This window comes from Physcomitrium patens, chromosome 16, assembly GCF_059467195.1.
Source record: "Physcomitrium patens ecotype Gransden chromosome 16, ASM5946719v1, whole genome shotgun sequence".
Classification (NCBI taxonomy): domain Eukaryota; kingdom Viridiplantae; phylum Streptophyta; class Bryopsida; order Funariales; family Funariaceae; genus Physcomitrium; species Physcomitrium patens.
Genome location: NC_143425.1, coordinates 15,975,233 through 15,993,099, shown reverse-complemented (window position 1 = coordinate 15,993,099; position 17,867 = coordinate 15,975,233). Strand labels below are relative to the sequence as shown.

At 39.7% G+C, this 17,867-nt stretch overlaps 2 protein-coding genes and 1 long non-coding RNA gene across 3 annotated transcripts; 2 read left to right on the top strand and 1 right to left on the bottom strand.

Moving 5' to 3' along the window:
* Positions 1-787: 787 nt before the first annotated feature.
* Positions 788-3,571, top strand: LOC112293911 (DAR GTPase 3, chloroplastic). The gene is made up of 3 exons (XM_024543879.3): positions 788-941; positions 1,225-1,898; positions 2,310-3,571. The coding sequence occupies exons 2-3, from the start codon at positions 1,355-1,357 to the stop codon at positions 2,897-2,899; spliced, it is 1,134 nt and encodes a 377-aa protein (XP_024399647.1). The 5' UTR covers positions 788-941; positions 1,225-1,354; the 3' UTR covers positions 2,900-3,571.
* A 3,477-nt stretch (positions 3,572-7,048) lies between these two features.
* Positions 7,049-13,707, top strand: LOC112292973 (LRR receptor-like serine/threonine-protein kinase FEI 2). The gene is made up of 13 exons (XM_024541971.3): positions 7,049-9,016; positions 9,425-9,560; positions 9,819-9,890; positions 10,061-10,132; positions 10,333-10,404; positions 10,673-10,744; positions 10,968-11,039; positions 11,167-11,321; positions 11,442-11,621; positions 11,812-12,144; positions 12,399-12,653; positions 12,855-12,988; positions 13,254-13,707. Exons 1-13 carry the CDS (start codon positions 8,839-8,841, stop codon positions 13,503-13,505), a joined length of 1,983 nt encoding a protein of 660 aa, XP_024397739.2. The 5' UTR covers positions 7,049-8,838; the 3' UTR covers positions 13,506-13,707.
* A 793-nt stretch (positions 13,708-14,500) lies between these two features.
* LOC112292975 (uncharacterized) lies at positions 14,501-16,823 on the bottom strand. The gene is made up of 3 exons (XR_016497830.1): positions 16,809-16,823; positions 14,970-16,316; positions 14,501-14,790 (listed from the first exon to the last, which is right to left on the bottom strand). It is a non-coding gene; the product is annotated as an uncharacterized LOC112292975 (long non-coding RNA).
* Between the last annotated feature and the right edge of the window lie 1,044 nt (positions 16,824-17,867).

Sequence of the window (17,867 nt, the reverse complement as noted above, 5' to 3'; positions counted from 1 at the left end):
CAAACTTTAAAGTTCTGGGCAGAAACCAGATGTGTAAAGTATAATATATATATACGAATTGTGTTACCTCTACTATAAATTTATGCGATATTGCTACTGTCACCATAACCCGCCACCCATTTGACATATTTTTATTATTATTATTATATTCCAAGAATTTTTTTGTTCAAATCAACTAGTTTGAAAAGTATTGAACAAAGAAAATTTGATTCGTTTGAAAATTATTGAATAAAGGTGGCATGTGGTGGATGGGGGGTTTTGGTGTTTATAGCAAAAATTGTGGTAACATTAGCAATACCCTAAATGTAATACATTCTCAATTACCAACTTGTTCATAGATTGATTTTTTTCAGCTTTTGCTTCTTTTATCTGAACTTGCACTCAAATGAGATATGTTTATATAGGTAGGGATCTAAGTAGCTTGAGATTTGGTGATGGATAAAGTTTCTATCTAAACAGAAAAGGAAAATAAAACAAGATATTTTGTTAATAATAATTTGAATAAAATTCAAGCCTGTGTTGAGTATTTTAAAATTAGTAAAAATAAGAACGTTTTGTTAAATTTTACATCAGAAGAAATTTTCTGATAATTTAATAAATATTTAATAAGAATATTTACAAGTCTGAAGAATTAGGTTGACACAGGATACGCAGTAATGAATATATCTATCCAGATGGAGATAATATATGGCGAGGGGGTGGTGAGATTCGATAAAGATAAATGAAAATACAGGAATGAACCCATCTATCCATCCGTTTCACTTGATCCTGATATTTCAGTTGGTCTTCACAGCCTTAGGGGTGTGAGTGAGTGAGTCTGTCTGTCGTGGGTTTTGCTTTGCTTTGCTCTGCTTTGCTTTCTCAAGGAAGGAAGGCTTCGAGCCCCACGAGGCGTGTAGTTGTGGCAGTCTCTTCTCAATTGGCTCTTGCGGATTCTCTCGGTGAGTGTGAAGCCCTTGCAATTCTGTCCGAATTTTCCTGGTGCTACTCTTCTTACACTGTTCTCATAAATTTTGCACTTATTTGGATAACATGGATTGTATGTGGATATGGTGGTTCGGTTGAATGTTGTGGCGTGCGTCCATATTTTTTCCTCATTTTTTCTCGAGAATTTATTCCGCTCTTTTGCTGGGAAGGGTTTTGAAGCGGCGATGGCTCGTTGATAGTGTCGCTGCTGTTTTTTTCTTTTTCTGAAAGATAATGGGTCTCTTTTATCGTGTTCAGGTGATTTTTTCTTTTTCTTTTTCTTTGGTGCGCCAGTGCGTCGCACAGCGTTTAATTTTGCGGAATCCGGGTTTAGGGTTTTTCCGCACTCGGAGTTTTGTGGCGTAGCGAGGATTCGGTCTGCTTAATTATGGCCGTTACCATGGCTACTGGGAAATGGCCAGCACTGACTTGCAGGCAGTCATTTCAAAGCGGGTCATGCTTTACTGGGGATGTTGCGAGTTTGGCGTGTAACTTCCGGATTTCTACAAAATCAGCGAAATTTCAAGTGGTGCAATCAAGGACATCTGCTATTGACGCCCAGGCAGAGAAATGGGAAGCTTTGGATTCAGATGTAGACTACTTAACGCGGTCGGCGAGACTGGTGCAATGGTACCCTGGTCACATTGCGAAAGCTGAGAGAGCATTGAAGGAGCAGCTGAAGTTGATGGATGTGGTAATTGAGGTCCGAGATGCTCGTATTCCGATGGCAACTGCTCACCCAGAGATTGATGAGTGGATGGGGAATAAACAGAAGATTATTGTAATGAATAGGGAGGACATGGTATCAAACGCAGATAAACAAGTCTGGGGGGAGTACTTTGCGAAACAAGGAATTAGTGTGCTTTTCGCAAATGGCCAACGCGGCACAGGTACCATGAAGTTAGCGAGGATGGCGAAATCCGCGGCCGATGGTGAGTTTTCTCTTGTCCACTGTCGGGGGAGCCACTTTGTTGTCGTGTTTTTTTTTCCTTTACCCCTCTGAATTTCATCTAGTGTGTGGTACCGTTTGTCTCCTATGAATATTCTGGTTTGTATTTCTACCTAGCAAGAAAACTCCAGTACAAAAAGAAAGTTGGTAGGCTTAACCTCACGTAAAGCCTGCTGTCCATCTTTTATAGACTCATAAACCTTCTCGTTTGGATTAGCTTGGCAGAAGCGTAAATTTGGTGAGCTTTACTTGCGGAACATTTTGAATTTACCTAGTAGATTTGAAGATGTTAAAGCATGAGGTGCCGAAACTCTTCGTTTTTATTTGTAGTGTAGCCAGACAGACCCTGGAACCTCATGGAACTTCGTTTTTATAAGTGAATTTTTTCATGAAGATATTAACGCTCGACGGAAAGCGAAAGGCCTTCTTCCCAGAAATGTTCGAGCTGCCGTGGTGGGCTATCCAAACGTAGGCAAGTCCTCCCTCATCAACCGACTTCTGAAACGAAAGGTTTGCGCCGCAGCACCGCGGCCAGGAGTTACTAAACACTTGCAATGGGCTAGAGTTGTGGATGGATTGGACCTACTCGATGCGCCTGGTGTGCTGCCCATGAGGATACAAGACCAGGCAGGGGCAACTAGATTGGCGATCTGTAATGACATAGGGGAGAATTCATACGCTGTTGCTGGAGTTGCAGCTGTGTTAGTGGAGATGATCAAACGGATACCATCTGCAGGTCCTCAGGTCCTGCAGAAGAGGTATAAATTGGAGAATGTGAGAAACATGTCTGGGGAGTCCCTGCTGGAGGAAGTTGCACAAGCTTTATTTCAAGGAGACGTGAATCAGGCTGCCCAAAGGGTCTTGCGGGATTACAGGAAAGGGGAGTTTGGCTGGTTTGCGTTGGAAAGGCCGCCTGTGCGCAGAGAAGAGGAAGAATTCGAAGAGGAAAATTACGATGATTCTGATGAATATGAAATGAGATAGGGCTGTCCATTCATGTTGAGTTGAAGGCGCTCCTAATATTGTCAACGACCATTGGATATGTCGAGCTGGAGTACCTCAGATATTACTTCCTGCTCCCTGTCAAACTTTGCGTTTTCTACGAGAGGAGACGAATTTGTTCTGAGATTTGTACAACACGATGGTGCTATTCTTGAGTGTCGTGATCTGTTCCCCACGCCTGTGACGATAGCTTCGGAGTCGATATCATGATCTTGGAGGCACCATGGTGGGGGCAGTTACTTACACCGACGTCGGAGCTAAACTACATTCCCATTGTGGATGTGATGTCGAATGTCTTGACTTGGGGAGGATTGTAGTTTTTATTTAATTTTCTCCAATTACAGCAAAGTTCAGTCTTTATACCATCTCACTTTCCTGCGCTCAATTGTTTCGATCCCTTGCAACTGAAACTTCTGTGCTCTCTAGTTGCCAAGTGCGTTTGGAAATCGTCCGGAGCTTTCGTGCTAGCGAAGGAGAAGAAGATGATTAGGTTGATGAGAAACTAGCACGGTCACTACACCGATAGAATCTGTTGCAATGTTTTGGACTTGATCATGTGAGATGAATTCATAAAAAAAACGGCAGTCTGAAAAGTTGTATGATGTAAACAAGTTTTTATCTTGATTGGTGTTTAATGATTATATCTTTTTTAAACTCCTTAGTCCTTAATTATCGTATGATGGCATTTGTGTTGTCTGAATTTATCCATATGTTGGACTTGCAATTGTTTTGCTTGATTTACATGCAGTAGTATAATGTGGCATTTTGTGTGGGTTTGCTCCTTGTCATGAAAAGCACACCATAAGAAAGAAAAAAAAGTCAGGCCAAAATACTAATCTTTCAAAACGAAGACCAAGTCTCGAGACCATGAAACAGCTAGCAGAATATAATTGTTTATTTACTCATTTGAGAAACCATATTTATCACATGAACTCTTGTGAATACCCAAATCCACAGACGATTTAATGGCTACTAATTACATCTTAATTGATGAGCTAAAACCATCCATCAAATCTTTTGAATCATTTAGTTGCCCTTCCAAATTCATTGCTTAGTGACCACAACAACGTGTCAACATTACAGCAAATGTGGATGATGGTCGCTAAAAAAGTAAAAGTAAAAGATTTGATAGGTAAGTGGCAACGTAAGGATCTTAAGTTCCCCACGAGTTCCACATGAGCCGTTCCCAAGGGCTTTGTCCTTTCCTATGAGTGGATTGTTTCATCATTTTGCGCCCATACACACTTGACGATGCATGAAAAAAAAAAAAAAAAAAAAAAAAAAAAGTTTGGTCCAATCAAAATTCAACTACATGGCATATACAAAAACCCTTCATCACACTACCAGTTCTATTATTGTTTTCAGTTTTTGAATAAAAATTATTATGGATGTGATAGAATTTAGAATTCATACTTCTTGTTTAGATGTTTTTTACTTTTTGTTCCATTCTATCAAAGATGATTTTTTGAAAAAATATAATAAAATGAAATTTCTGTGTTGTCATTCTCATGCTTTTAGAGAATTGTTCAAGTGGAATGATGTGTATAACAGCAGATCATGGGAGTATGCCAAATGCCACTCCTTTCATAGATAGAAATAATGTTGTTGCACTAATTTCAGAATTTCAGAATTAAAGTTTTGATCTAGACTTGGATGCATATGGTTTTTTACTATTAATATGAATACAAATATATATATATATATATATATATATATATATATATAATTTCTGTATAATCTTAATTCTTAATTCTTTTTATTTTATGCTATTGATCATAATTTAATAATACATAACACATTACTATACATCAATGACTTGCTTTAACATGTTAAGATCATTGTATTTACAAATATTTATATTATATACACTTATTTAGTACCATGTAAAATATTTTAAATTTATGTAATGATCATTTGTATACTTTAAAAAGAAAAATAATTCAATGAACTAAAATCCACACAATGTCTATATAAGCTAAAATACATTTATTTTTTGATATTTATCTTTGTATTCAATTTATAATCACTTTTTTAATTTTTCGGATTTTATTGTATTAGATGAATAATATTTATTCATTAAATTATAAAATTACATATTATAATCAGAAGAAGTGATATTTAATGTTAAAAGGATTTATTTTATTTATTTGATTTTACTATTAAAAAATATCTTATTATTTTTAAATTTTCAAATATTCTTCAATAAAATTTCATCAATTTTTTTATTAAAAATAAATTATATGAAATTATATAATTTTAGAGAATCATATAACATAACAATAACTTATTAATATTTTTTCACTAAAAAATCTATTTCAATTAATATCCATCTATTATATTTTATAAATAAATTTTTTAAAAAATATATATATATATATAATCTATCCATTTACTAAATAGATCTATCTTGTCATAACCATCATTATAAAAAATGGATCATCTCTAAAATCCATCATTAGAATCATGGCCCTCATTCCCACCTCTCTTATTCTGATCTATCGCTCCTTCCATTTCTAGATCTCATCGCAACCTTCTATGTTCTTAGCCTTCATCCCAACCTAAGGTGAACTTCAACTCAGAGATTTCAAAAACTACTAATTTTTCAAGAGAAAATAACCTAAATCAAATATTGAGGTATTAGTCGATAGTTGAAAATAGCTCATGTCCTATGGCTCCTCTCATACATCTCTTTGACATTGACTAATTTAGATCTAATATCAATCTTCTTGTAAAGAGATTGATGTTGTTGTGATTTGGGTGGTGAGTCTTTGTAGCAAAAAGATACAATGGTTTTAAAGAAATAAAATCATGTGAGGCGACCAATAACAAAATATGCTCTTAGAATGTAGAATTGCAGTTATAACAGCAAATGATACTTTGGTTAATAATAGCCAATTATTCCTCACAATGAGCTTTGTTTTTTCAATATTGGAGAATATAGACTGGGTTGACTTTGGTTCACAAAGCATGCATGCTTGTCACAAGTTATAGCTAAAAGAATGAAGAAGCAAAACCAATAGAGTATTTTGAGACTCCTCTCTTACTAAATATCTTAGACTACCAACATTTATATTCTAAAGATTTATGCTAATAAAAATGATCTATAATATGATATTTCAAAGTGTTTGAGCATATAGAAGAGGTACAAAGGTTTTAGAGATTCTAGCTAAATTTTCTTTTGGCACATCATATATTCTTTAAATATTATACATGTGACGTTACAATGTCAACCAATCGGCTTGAAGCAATATGATTCCACAATCATAGGCGAGAGATCGAAGCGCTTCTCACTTTAGAAATTTTGAAATGCATGGTATCTTTGTTTGTTTGTGATGCACTTGTGAAGACCTTGTTGGTAGCGCATTCCATGCAGCGAGAGTCATGGTTGCGAGGTTTTTTGCATCCACATTGGAGACAAGCTTAATTTAGTTTGGCAATGATAAGAACCTTGGCACTCTCCCGCGAGAGTCATGTTTCCCAGCAAGGGCGCCTGATTGGCCTGCATGCAAAGTGCCAGATTAAGGGGGAGGATCTTCTGGCGCACTACGGACTTCTTTTCCGTTGAGATGTCAGAGATGCTAGACGATGACGACGTCGCAGCCATCTCGTTTCTTGGCAAGCTCTGCCGCTCCACGCTCAAATACGACTTCCGCGCTCCACGTTACCGTTGTAATTCCGGCTCGGCCATACTTTCCTCCACTCTGACGCCACGTCTGTCCGTTTTGTCTACAGTACTGTCAACATAAGTTGCAGGCAGGCTTTTTTATCTCTCTGAATTATACAATGGCGATTTTTTACAGTCACAAGATTATTTCGATAATCTTATTTTGGAGATCCCTGATTGTGTTAAGATGCAGAGCATTGTATTCCATGGATGTCGTTGGGACCTCTACTTTAGTGCGGAAGGAGCTTGTGTTCTTGGACTGGTGCCCCTGACTCATCGATTTTGAGAGATATGCTGTAAGTGCCTTACAAACAGGATTTTCTGCTTTTAAGTCATTCTGTGTTGTTTTACACGAGAATGCTCAGGAAGCTTTTACTGACTCCTAACGTACGCTGCGATTGATCCCTGCATGATGGAATAGATTGGTTTCGTAATGTCATTTGCCATAATAGATATTGCTGTACAGCTTTTCCGTCTTCGTCTCGCACCGAGTGAGCCCTCGAGATAAGATAGTTTTTCGTGGCCATACGTGTTCGAATGCATGCATTTTGACACATTATCCACTCTGTTCGTTTGTTGTCTCCTTGAATGTTGGGCAGCTGAAGCATATTTATGCCCGTTTTCACAGCGTCTTCTCACCAGCTTGATGCGACACTCCGCAGTTTGCGTGATGGGATATATTTGCCTTGGGAGATCGTGACGAACTAAAGTGGTCGTCCATTTTGCATTCACTGCATTCATGAGCATGAGGAATGTTTCTTGAAGAGCATATTGTACAGTTCAAACAACAGTTGAAATTTGACCGCAGAGATTTCAGTCGCAGTTTAGTTATGTCTGGGCTGGGGGGAGCTGATTTACTTGGGTTGTGCAGTTCGTGATGGAATGAACTTTCGTCAACTGATTTTGTTCAATGTTCATAGTGATGCATTAATTTGCGGAGTCTGACGTAGCTGGCGAATGCTTTTGACTGCTAAGTTCGCAGTAACGGTTATGTTCTCGCTAATAGAAGGTTATCGTAGTGGCGTCCTTTGACTTGAAGTGTAATGAGAAAGTTAGCTGGAGAGGAGAGTCACCTACTCACTCTCTCTGAGCGTTGTTGGCGAAGATACAAGTGAGACTTTAGGACGATATCGCCGGACTACCTGCTTTCTCCCCTGTGCATCACAGTTGCTGTGTACACAGTACGGCTTAAAACATTTTGTGTGTGAACCTGCTGCAGTTGAACACAACAAAGAATAACGGCTAACTTTTTGTCTCATCAATTAGACTCAAATTTGTTGCTCACCTTGAGCGCTTTGGAAGGAGAACTGAGAGTAATGGCTGCAGCTGCAAGGCGGCGCTAGTGAACAACATTTTCAGGGCGTTAAGTTCCACTATTGCGGCGTTGTAGCACTTCCATTGCTGTGGTTTTTGACTCGTCTTCAGATCTCTGGAACGTATATCTCGGCAAAGTTGGGGGTCTACGTGACAATCTGGGACCCTGTTGAGGATCTCTGATTTCTAGCTGCATCCTTACAGCTTGCTCTATTGCTGGACAGGGGTCTTCTTCAACTTCGTTTGAGCTTACTTTGGAGAGGCTCTGATAGTTTGGGCGGCTGTCGGATTGTGTACTCTGTGAGCTATGTTGTTGTAGGTCGGGGGCAGAAAATCTGGTTAACCGTGTCTATAATTTAGAACATCAAGTAGTTTGGAGGCAAGTTACGGAGACAAAGAATGAACACGTGTGTTTACATTGAGTGAAGGCTTGCCAATATTTGAACTCACATATTAGAATTCTCGACAAGTCGCGCTATTGTGCATCAGCAGTATTTCCAGCTCTTTTCTCTACTTTTTCTGTAAGGAACGTCTTTTAGTCCTCGTCCTCTTCTAAGCCTGGTGGCAGGAGCTGTTGTTCTGGGGTCTGTAAGGATTACATTTTGACTCTGTTACATTATGCTCTCTCGCCTTCGGAGCTTCGCACTGTGAATGAAGTGGAAGCAACTAGTTTGCTTCTGTCGTATTTTGAGGCGCCAAGTCGGTGTTGCTTGTCCAGACGTCAAAACAATCTGAGATTCTTGTTGGGGATCCTGCGAATATTGTGAAGCTTTAATTTTCTTGATTGCTAAATTTGACCGCATATACAGAACTGTGTGCATTTGCATTCAACCTGCGGACTGCAGTAGTGGTTATAAACAAATTATTTGTGAACACAAAGGACCTTGTCCTGTGTTTTCCTGTACTAAATATTTTCTTTCAGGATACAGGCTATGATCATGCAATGCTAAATAACCGACGGCGAGGTGCCGATCGTGGAATGTTCGAAAATGAGAGTAAAGTCTTTTACCGACATAACAACAGATGCTTCTTCATGAGAAACTTGAGCTCATGGTGTTGGGTCTTCATGCTGTTGGCAACTCTATACCTACCTGTCCCTAGCTATTCGTTGTCGCCAGATGGTAAGGACTTCATATAGCCGTAGTCTCTGCGATTATCTAGACAGCTTCCTTCATTAGATGGCTGTTTGTATGACACAGCATCCACCTACGGACAACGATACACAAATCCTCTACTGGTGTCCGAATCAGGGCGCCTCATTAGTTAGAATGTTCTTTTCCAGCGACATTTTTTGCAGTGTATACTACACTGATGGATTCTGATGCAAGCTGTACTCGCGCTGAGCAATTTCAGTGAAACAACTCAGTGCCTCTTTTCTGTGAAGTCGAATCGCCTTCTTTGGAGAACATTGCATGCTATCGTGCATTTATTTACGACAAGAGTGTGAGACGGTGGCAATTTAAGGAATCGTTTCATTTTTCTTTAGTAGACAGCTGGTGGTGAAGATTTTTTTTTTGATTGTTTTTCAGGGGAAGCGTTGTTATCTTTCAAGCGGGGTCTGTCCAACGCCAATCGCTCACTCTCGAACTGGAATGCATCCCACCCTAATCCATGTTTGTGGTCGGGGGTCACATGTCTCCCCAAAAGCGACCGGGTTTATATACTGTAAGCATTCCTTTCATAAAAACATATGTCGATATCAGTAGTTATAAATCATACATCTGATTTCGTGGGCATTTACGAGACGCTGTATTACTTAGAGACTAGTAAAGATTCACTTTATCCAACACATTTTTCCTTAATTTTAACGTGTTTTAAGAACTTGACGATGTGAATAATTTTTAGGGATCATTTTCGTTTCATTTCAAATGTGGAGAATATTCAATTAACAACTCGTCGTCCATATCATCTTCCGTTGTGTAGAAATCTCCCTCGTCGGAACTTGCGAGGCATCATATCACCGGAAATTGGAAAGCTCGATCAGCTGCGTAGGCTGTAAGTCCGTCAGACCTGCTCGTTATCTATCTTGACGCATCTCATTTTCCTCACTCGATCCCACAACCTTACGATTTCTCCAGTTTCCAGGTCTGGAACGTTTTGTTCTGAGCTTAGCTACAGCTTGATTGTGAGTTCCACTCAAAGGTTTGACTTCCTCGTGTTTGCAGTGGCCTTCATCACAACAACCTGTTTGGCACCATTCCAAGGGAGATAAACAAATGCACAAATCTAAAAGCTCTGTAAGCAACCTGCCCTAATTATTTTGATGGAAAGCTCCAGGCAGTAGATCGTTCCGTGTTTGTGGGATGAATTTGCAGTAGTGATGTAGTGGCACGCGGATTGAGAGGAATACGAAATTGCTGTGCCAAATTCTAACTGCCTGAGTGCAGTATAGAAAACGAAATTAATTTTCAGCAACACATTTGTTACTTGTTCCCAGATACTTGCGAGGAAATTTTTTGACAGGTAACATTCCAGAGCAGCTTGGCGACCTGGAGCGCCTTAAAATCTTGTGAGTGGTTCTATCCATGAGAATTCTCCTCGTGTAACGGCATTGCTTTTACAGGCGGTAGTCATAGCTGGTACTTCTCAAGGTAGTACTGCGATTGGTCCCGCCTGGATTTTCCGTCAGACGAAGTGGCAAATTGTTCGATGAAGTATTCTATCAGACTTGACGTACTTGCAGATTCTGATCAATATCCAATTCAAGAAATTTATTGAATGCCAACTATGCATACACGTTGCAAGTGTAACCTTAGGTTTGTTATGTGCATTTTCAGGGATGTTTCTAACAACGGCTTAACGGGAAGTATTCCTGAGTCTCTTGGGCGCCTGTCACAGCTTTCCTTCTTGTGAGCGTCGTTACTTCTTGTTCCTAGCATTGGCATCCCCCGTCCCTTCGTAATTTCTCAACTGCTTGTTAATCCGCAGGCTTCATCTAGTAATTAAGATAAATCTAATTATACATTTTAGTCTCTTATTGCCTCGCAGATTCATTCATCAGAGATTTGTCGAGCTATGCTTGGGCTTGTCACCTACTTCTAATGTTCAATTATCCGTAACTCCTACGTGCAGGAATGTTTCGGCCAATTTCCTAGTTGGAAAGATACCCACATTTGGAGTACTGGCAAAGTTCGGAAGTCCCTCGTAAGCACTTCAATATCCTGCGTGGCTAATTTTCCATTAGGTTTTTTCCTAGTTCTGTTTGTAACCCTGGATTGCAACAATTATCTTGCGCCCTGCATCGAACTAACAAAGTAACTTTGCTACACAGATTCTCTTCAAATCCAGGACTATGCGGACTTCAAGTCAAGGTCGTGTGCCAGATTATTCCTCCAGGTAGTCCTCCAAATGGCACGAAACTGTCACCACCAATTACAGCTCCAGCTCCTGCCTCAGCTCCAGTTGCTGAAACATTGCCTGTGGCAGGTATGTAATTACTCTGCCCACTTATCTTCTCGGTGGAGGGAAGTTGTTTTTGAGATATTGTCTTCCAGAGGCGCCTCAAAGTTCTAATCAAAAGAAATTCTAAATGTTGGCTGAGTCTAGGAATGACGAATACGTCAGTTGGAGGGCACTCGGTTGGTTATTCAGACAGCCTTTTGATAAGCGCCATAGGCACCGTTGGCGTTTCTCTCTTGGTGGTTGTTATGTGCTTTGGAGGTTTCTGCGTATACAAGAAGAGTTGCAGTAATCTGCACCAAGTTGTTCAAGGCAACAATATTGATGGTCTCCTTTCTTCTCTATTGGACATTGTCTATGTTGTTTATGATTTATCAGTTAGTAGTTATAGACGTACTTCACTATCGCTGGGAAGCAAAACTTTCATCTCAAAGCATGACATGTGTATGTACATCGCGTTTTGCAATATGTAACTGATTATTGACAAAACTAACCCATCAAATTTCCTATTTTGCAGGTTCTAAACTGGTGATGTTCCATAGTGACTTGCCTTACAACAAAGATGATGTAATAAAGAGGATAGAGAACTTATGTGATTCGGATATTATTGGATGTGGTGGCTTCGGGACCGTGTACCGCTTAGTCATGGATGATGGTTGCATGTTTGCTGTCAAGAGGATAGGGAAGCAGGGAATGGGCTCTGAACAATTGTTCGAACAAGAATTGGGGATCTTGGGAAGTTTCAAGCACCGAAATTTGGTGAATCTGCGTGGCTACTGCAACGCTCCATTAGCCAATTTGTTGATCTATGACTTCTTACCTGGGGGAAGTCTTGACGATAACTTACATGGTAAGAGCTTGTTTAAAGGTGTATAGGCTGTAGGGCTGGTACAGATGTGCAGAATGTCGATGTTTCTTCGCCAATCATCGGATTCTCCATTAATAATGGTTGTGCATTAGCCATTTCAGACCGTTATCGGAGTCTATTCGCTATTTTTTGTCTTTTCTTTTCTTTTCTTGTTTCTCTCTCGTGAGAATCGAATTTCAAACGTGCTACGATTACATTTTGATTGGAACGTTATGATTTGATTTTTTTGGATACAGAGAGGTCGTCAGCTGGAGAGCGTCTTAACTGGAATACTCGAATGAACATAGCGATCGGCTCAGCCCGAGGGATTGCATATCTTCACCACGATTGCGTTCCCCGGATTATTCACCGGGATATCAAGTCCAGCAATGTTCTTTTAGACGAAAAGTTGGAGCCTCATGTGTCTGATTTTGGTTTAGCGAAGCTACTTGAGGATGAATCCTCTCATGTAACAACGATTGTTGCTGGCACATTTGGTTATTTGGCACCAGGCATGTTTCTATTCGATTTCCTATAGGCAATTTCCTTACAATATGAAGTACCGAAGTTCAGGTTCTCTTTCATGGTACATTGTTGTAGAAATAGATTATTTCGAAAGTCCCAGTAAGGGTGTGAAGCATCGGGAGAACAAGTTTTTACTTTGTGCTATCCCCAAGATGACAATTGTTGGATCTTTTTGCTATTTTGTGCAGAATATATGCATAGTGGGCGGGCAACAGAGAAGGGTGACGTCTACAGCTATGGTGTCATGTTGTTGGAGCTGATCAGCGGCAAACGACCCACTGATGCTTCACTAATTAAGAATAATTTAAATTTAGTCAGCTGGGTAAGCATTGTCGCTTTCTAACGTCTCGTTTTGATTAATCTGCGAATTGAACAGCTTGTAATTGTACCAACTTCCCTCGTGTGGATGTCTAAATAGTTTTTTAGGTGTACTCGATTGACCATACATTAAGAGAATTACAAGCGAAGGCGAATCACATAATGTACTATACAAATCGAATCTGCGAACTCTATAATTAGGTTTGCCTGCGCGAGTTTTTAAGTAGGCTTTTACTTTGGTTCTCAAATGTTGTATTCTGGTGTTGCAGGTTACTTCTTGCGCCAGAACTAATCAAGTAGAAGAAATTGTTGAAAAGAGTTGCTTAGACGAAGTACCAATAGAGCGCATTGAGTCGACTTTGAACATTGCACTGCAGTGTATTTCTCCAAACCCAGATGAACGGCCGACCATGGATAGAGTTGTGCAGTTACTAGAAGCTGATACTCTTTCAAGGGTCCCAAGTGATCTCAGCAACTTTTACTGCTCTCCAATATCTGATCACGAAGGTCGAGGGCGTTGACGATCAGTTCCACTTTCTGTTGTTTTATATTAAGTTACACGGTGCACACCCAAAATCCCATTATTTCTTATATCACGCTGGACATATATTTTCGGCAGTGTGGTGTTCCGATTGTACAGATATCTGATAAGCGATTGATGAAGCGCAAGGAGTAAAACCCTCGAGTTAATTTAAAGCTCGACATATTCATTAGAAACAAAAATTCATTTTGGCGTTTCTCTGATTGGTGGTGGTAGTGCATCTTGTAAGTACTTCTCGTGAATGTTCCAAAGTGGATGTCTCCATTCAGGTTGACATAAATCATTTTCCGTGGTTCAATGCATGAGATCAATTATTCCTTATGTACTGCCCATTACACAATGGAAACGTGTAAGCAGGTGGAGAGAAACATTTTACGATAGTAGTAATCCCTTGTGACGATGATCTTGACCGTTGAGTATGGTATTATCCATTGATTGCAGGGAATTGTGTTAAGTATCATATTTAATTATAGGCTTTATTCGCGAAATTGTGAGATTGTACGTAGGTCCAGCAAAGAAATGTCGTACATTGGCGTACTTACTCTACATCATACGGAACAAGCATAGTAATCATGTCAGCGTATGCTACTTCTCCATCTGTTAAGACTCACTGAAGTGATCAAGGCCAATTCCCAGTTAAAGCGAGCTGCAGGTTATTTTCGCTCCCCACATACACGCATATAACATATTTTATGTACATTTTCTTTCGTTCATCACAATGTTTCACGTCGCAAAGAATGAGTACTTATGCTCTATTTTATTTATTCGCACATGCATCGGTTGTGAAATGAAGCATCAAGAACTGACATGAATGTTTTGACATGGTACACTTCATCACGAAATTTCAGGGAGATTGTCCGTCTTACGGAAATAGAAACAACACTGCCTTCGGTACATCCACGCATTATAATAATCATTCATCCAAGAAGCGAGCGAGCAGAAAATATCAAATGGCATGTCACTGAACAATAACAATGAAATCAACCACCAGAAGACTTGTCGTACTAAAAAAATGTTAAAGTTTCCAGATCACACAAACTCCAAACGAATTATTCTCTCATCCTGCCCATGCTTAAACAATCCAGTGATAGTGCAAGTAAACTAACAAAGCACCCGCACTATCTACCGAAATGTGAAAGCCAGGATGTGTATGAAGTCGTCTTCATGATGGTCTTCGCAATCACATGAGATATCCATGCACAGTGTTCAGTTATGAAACTGGCAGTCAGCGCAGTTGCAGCTTGCACTCGTTCTCTGCGTTGTAGCTGCAAATCCCCAGGCTTATGATTAGATTTGTGCTTAATCACAGCAAAAATAATGTCACAAACGATACTCTGTTTGGTCTACAAAAATCTGCTTCAAAATACAAGCACACCTCTTCGACCATGAGATTCTTTCTTTCAGTGAATTTGGAATATCCAATAAACTCAGTCACGTCACTTACTTGCGGAGACCACCGAAAGTTGGCTCGGTCATGCTCCTACTGCACCTGTAATAGATACCAAACTCAAGGTCAGAAACAATGCCGCAATTGAAAAGTATGCAAGTGCGGTTGAATGTAAAAATCAAATAGATCATCATACAACATATTCAAGACAGGTCTTGCTCCAGAACCTCAAATATATGTACTAACGACATGTCTGAGACTTCTCCAGAGCAACAAGCTATTCGACTTCATCGAGAAGTAAAAATGATAGATATTTCCGCTAATTTGTTCTCAGTTTCTATTACGGTGCAGTATGGGAAAAAGTTACTGTCTCTCCCTCAGGTTCAGTCCATGAGGCTATAAAGGAACATTAGTCTACATATACAGCAACCTTCTCGACAACGAAGAGCAAGTCCAACTTGGTCGGCGACTGCAACCAAAATTTAACTACTTAACAGCCCCCTCAGTTGTACTGTTTCGCACGTGCAATTTACCAGATAATTAACGTCAATCGTTAAACCCGAGAATGTATTCGCATGGTTGAATACACAGGCTGCAACGAAATACTTGATTCTTTAACTAACAACCAAAACATTTCCAGCGACCATCACACATCACAAGAGGAAGATCAAGAGGATCAGTACTTCACAATACGTGAAGCGCTGCCTTTCATTTGCAGTAGATAACGGCAGATTATGAAAATCGAAGACTCTAGAGTACACAATCATACTTCCATCGATCGAGATTCTGGTCATAATTCCGTCTTCAAACTCAAAAGAACCCGAACTAAACTCCAAAAAGAACTAACAGACTTGCATGCTCTAAATACAATCAAATCTGTCTTGCACTTTTCGCGGCACCAGCACAGGCTCCAACTTCATGACGAGGAACTAGGAAGACCTCCAAATCGGCCAAATCGGCACTTCGACTTTAGGAAGAGGAATGGATGAAATCGAAAGCAAAATGCACGGAGGCTAAACTAACGAGCAGCCGGAGCCGCACGAGCAGTCGCTGCCACAGGGGCAGTTGGAGTTTCCGCAGCCAGACATGATAAAACTTGCCACGATCAAAGGTATACAAGGGGCGATGGGCACAAAGATGCAGATACTCTTTACCGAAGAGACGATCGTTGCACATGGCGGGGGCACTCGGCCTTCTTATATGTGCATTCGGTGAATCATTCGATAAGCAACAAGATCCAATGGCCAGACATGGTGCCTTCTATTGGACGGATACGATCCTTTCACCGATTCCATCGTTCGGAAATGGGCAGTATCATAGAACCTTCTCAAACCTTGGATTCTTTCGAGAACAGGATATTTCCTGGGTGGGATTGGCGTATCGAGAAGCTGAAAGAATACCATTCTGCGCAGAATTGTTCTCAGCACGCTTGCAGGGATCAAATTCACTTTCTCACATGCATACACATTTAATAATTCTGTTCCCTTACACTATTTTATTTTATTCTGATTCTTTTTAAAAAATATTTTTAATACACAAGATTGACAATTTAGTGTTTCATTACAGAAGGATGTGCTAAAAAGAAATAATATATATATATATATATATATATATATAATCACTTGGATAGTTCAGACAATTAAAATAATGAGTGCCAATATTTTAAAGTAAATACAACTTTAAAAAAGGAACGCATGTTTTCAAAAAAAGAAAAAGAAAAAGAAAAAGAAAAAAAACATTTTGCTGTAAGATTAGAACATAAAATAAATGATTGCCAAAGCTTACCAATAACTAAGGACGTAGATTATCAATGACTCTTGACAAGTAATCTTGAACCAAACATATTTCTACAAAAAAGAATATATATATATATATATATATACTTATGGGTCTAACATTTAAAGTGTAGTAACTTTGTGATGCAATGCGAAATTCTACAACACAGATTCCTTCAAACCAGATTCCTTCTTTTCGTGGCTCTTGGATCGAAGCGTGTAGCCTTAAAAAAAAAAAAAAAAAAAAAAAAAAAAACTATCAACCAATAAAATTTTGACACTTGTTTTAAACAGGAATGTGATGGTGCCTGTTCAGCCTTTTAAGAGGCTAGGAGTGAGATGTGTCAATTTTTTCCATAGATCCTTAGATCCGAAAACATCTGCATGAATGTTTTTGTGTAAAGAAAGTTAGATTTCCTGGAAGAATGGCTCAGAGCAAAGAACGATGGCAGTAGGATCCATCACAGGCAATTGCCATCGTTCAGAACTTGCCGTATGTGTTGGTTGCACTTGAAGATAGGAAGGAATCTTCACGGGATCTCATCGTGCCAAATAAAGCTTCAAAGAGTACCCTGGAGATGGCAGTGCCTGTAGCAAAGAAGAATACACCGATGATACTGTGATCGAATATCAAATTCTGTGGTCACCCACTGTGAATGTGAAGATCAAGCAGGGTTTTCTCGTCGACGATGTTGGGAGTAAAAGCTCATGAAGGAAATGCCGGTAATGGGATTATCCGGGGACTGTCGATGCTGCTGCAACAGGGCTACTACCGAAATCCTTGAACCCTCCAGTTGGAAGCAGAGTTTAGCAATACGTGGTGCCACAACACCATTTTCTGCTCTGGTGACTTATTTTCCCCTAAGTGGAAATTATTTCCAGGACAAATTGACCTGACAACCCCAGGCGGGACCAGGCCCTATTTGTAACTTATTTCTTTTCAATTTAACACCGCTACTAAAAAATAAAAAGCTCATGAAAGGCAAACCCAGATACTACCAAAGCAGTTTCAGCACTCCAGGGCCCAGCTTCACTCTGATTTGGTGACATTGATTGCCATCGACCATTCATATGTAGAAATAAAGCAAAGCTGTGTGTGGAATATCTACTCTGGTTTAAGAAAGCTTGCTGACCTTCTTCGAACCAACGTTAGCATCGCAGACTCCAAAAGGTACTCTGT

Bases quoted from the DNA above. Each gene is read 5' to 3' on its own strand.
- LOC112293911 (XM_024543879.3), top strand. From the start codon at position 1,355: ATGGCCGTTACCATGGCTACTGGGAAATGGCCAGCACTGACTTGCAGG. The intron at 1,899-2,309 runs GTGAGTTTTCTC...TTTTTCATGAAG, and splicing joins GGCGAAATCCGCGGCCGATG to ATATTAACGCTCGACGGAAA.
- LOC112292973 (XM_024541971.3), top strand. From the start codon at position 8,839: ATGCTAAATAACCGACGGCGAGGTGCCGATCGTGGAATGTTCGAAAAT. The intron at 9,891-10,060 runs GTAAGTCCGTCA...TCGTGTTTGCAG, and splicing joins CTCGATCAGCTGCGTAGGCT to TGGCCTTCATCACAACAACC. The intron at 10,133-10,332 runs GTAAGCAACCTG...ACTTGTTCCCAG, and splicing joins TGCACAAATCTAAAAGCTCT to ATACTTGCGAGGAAATTTTT.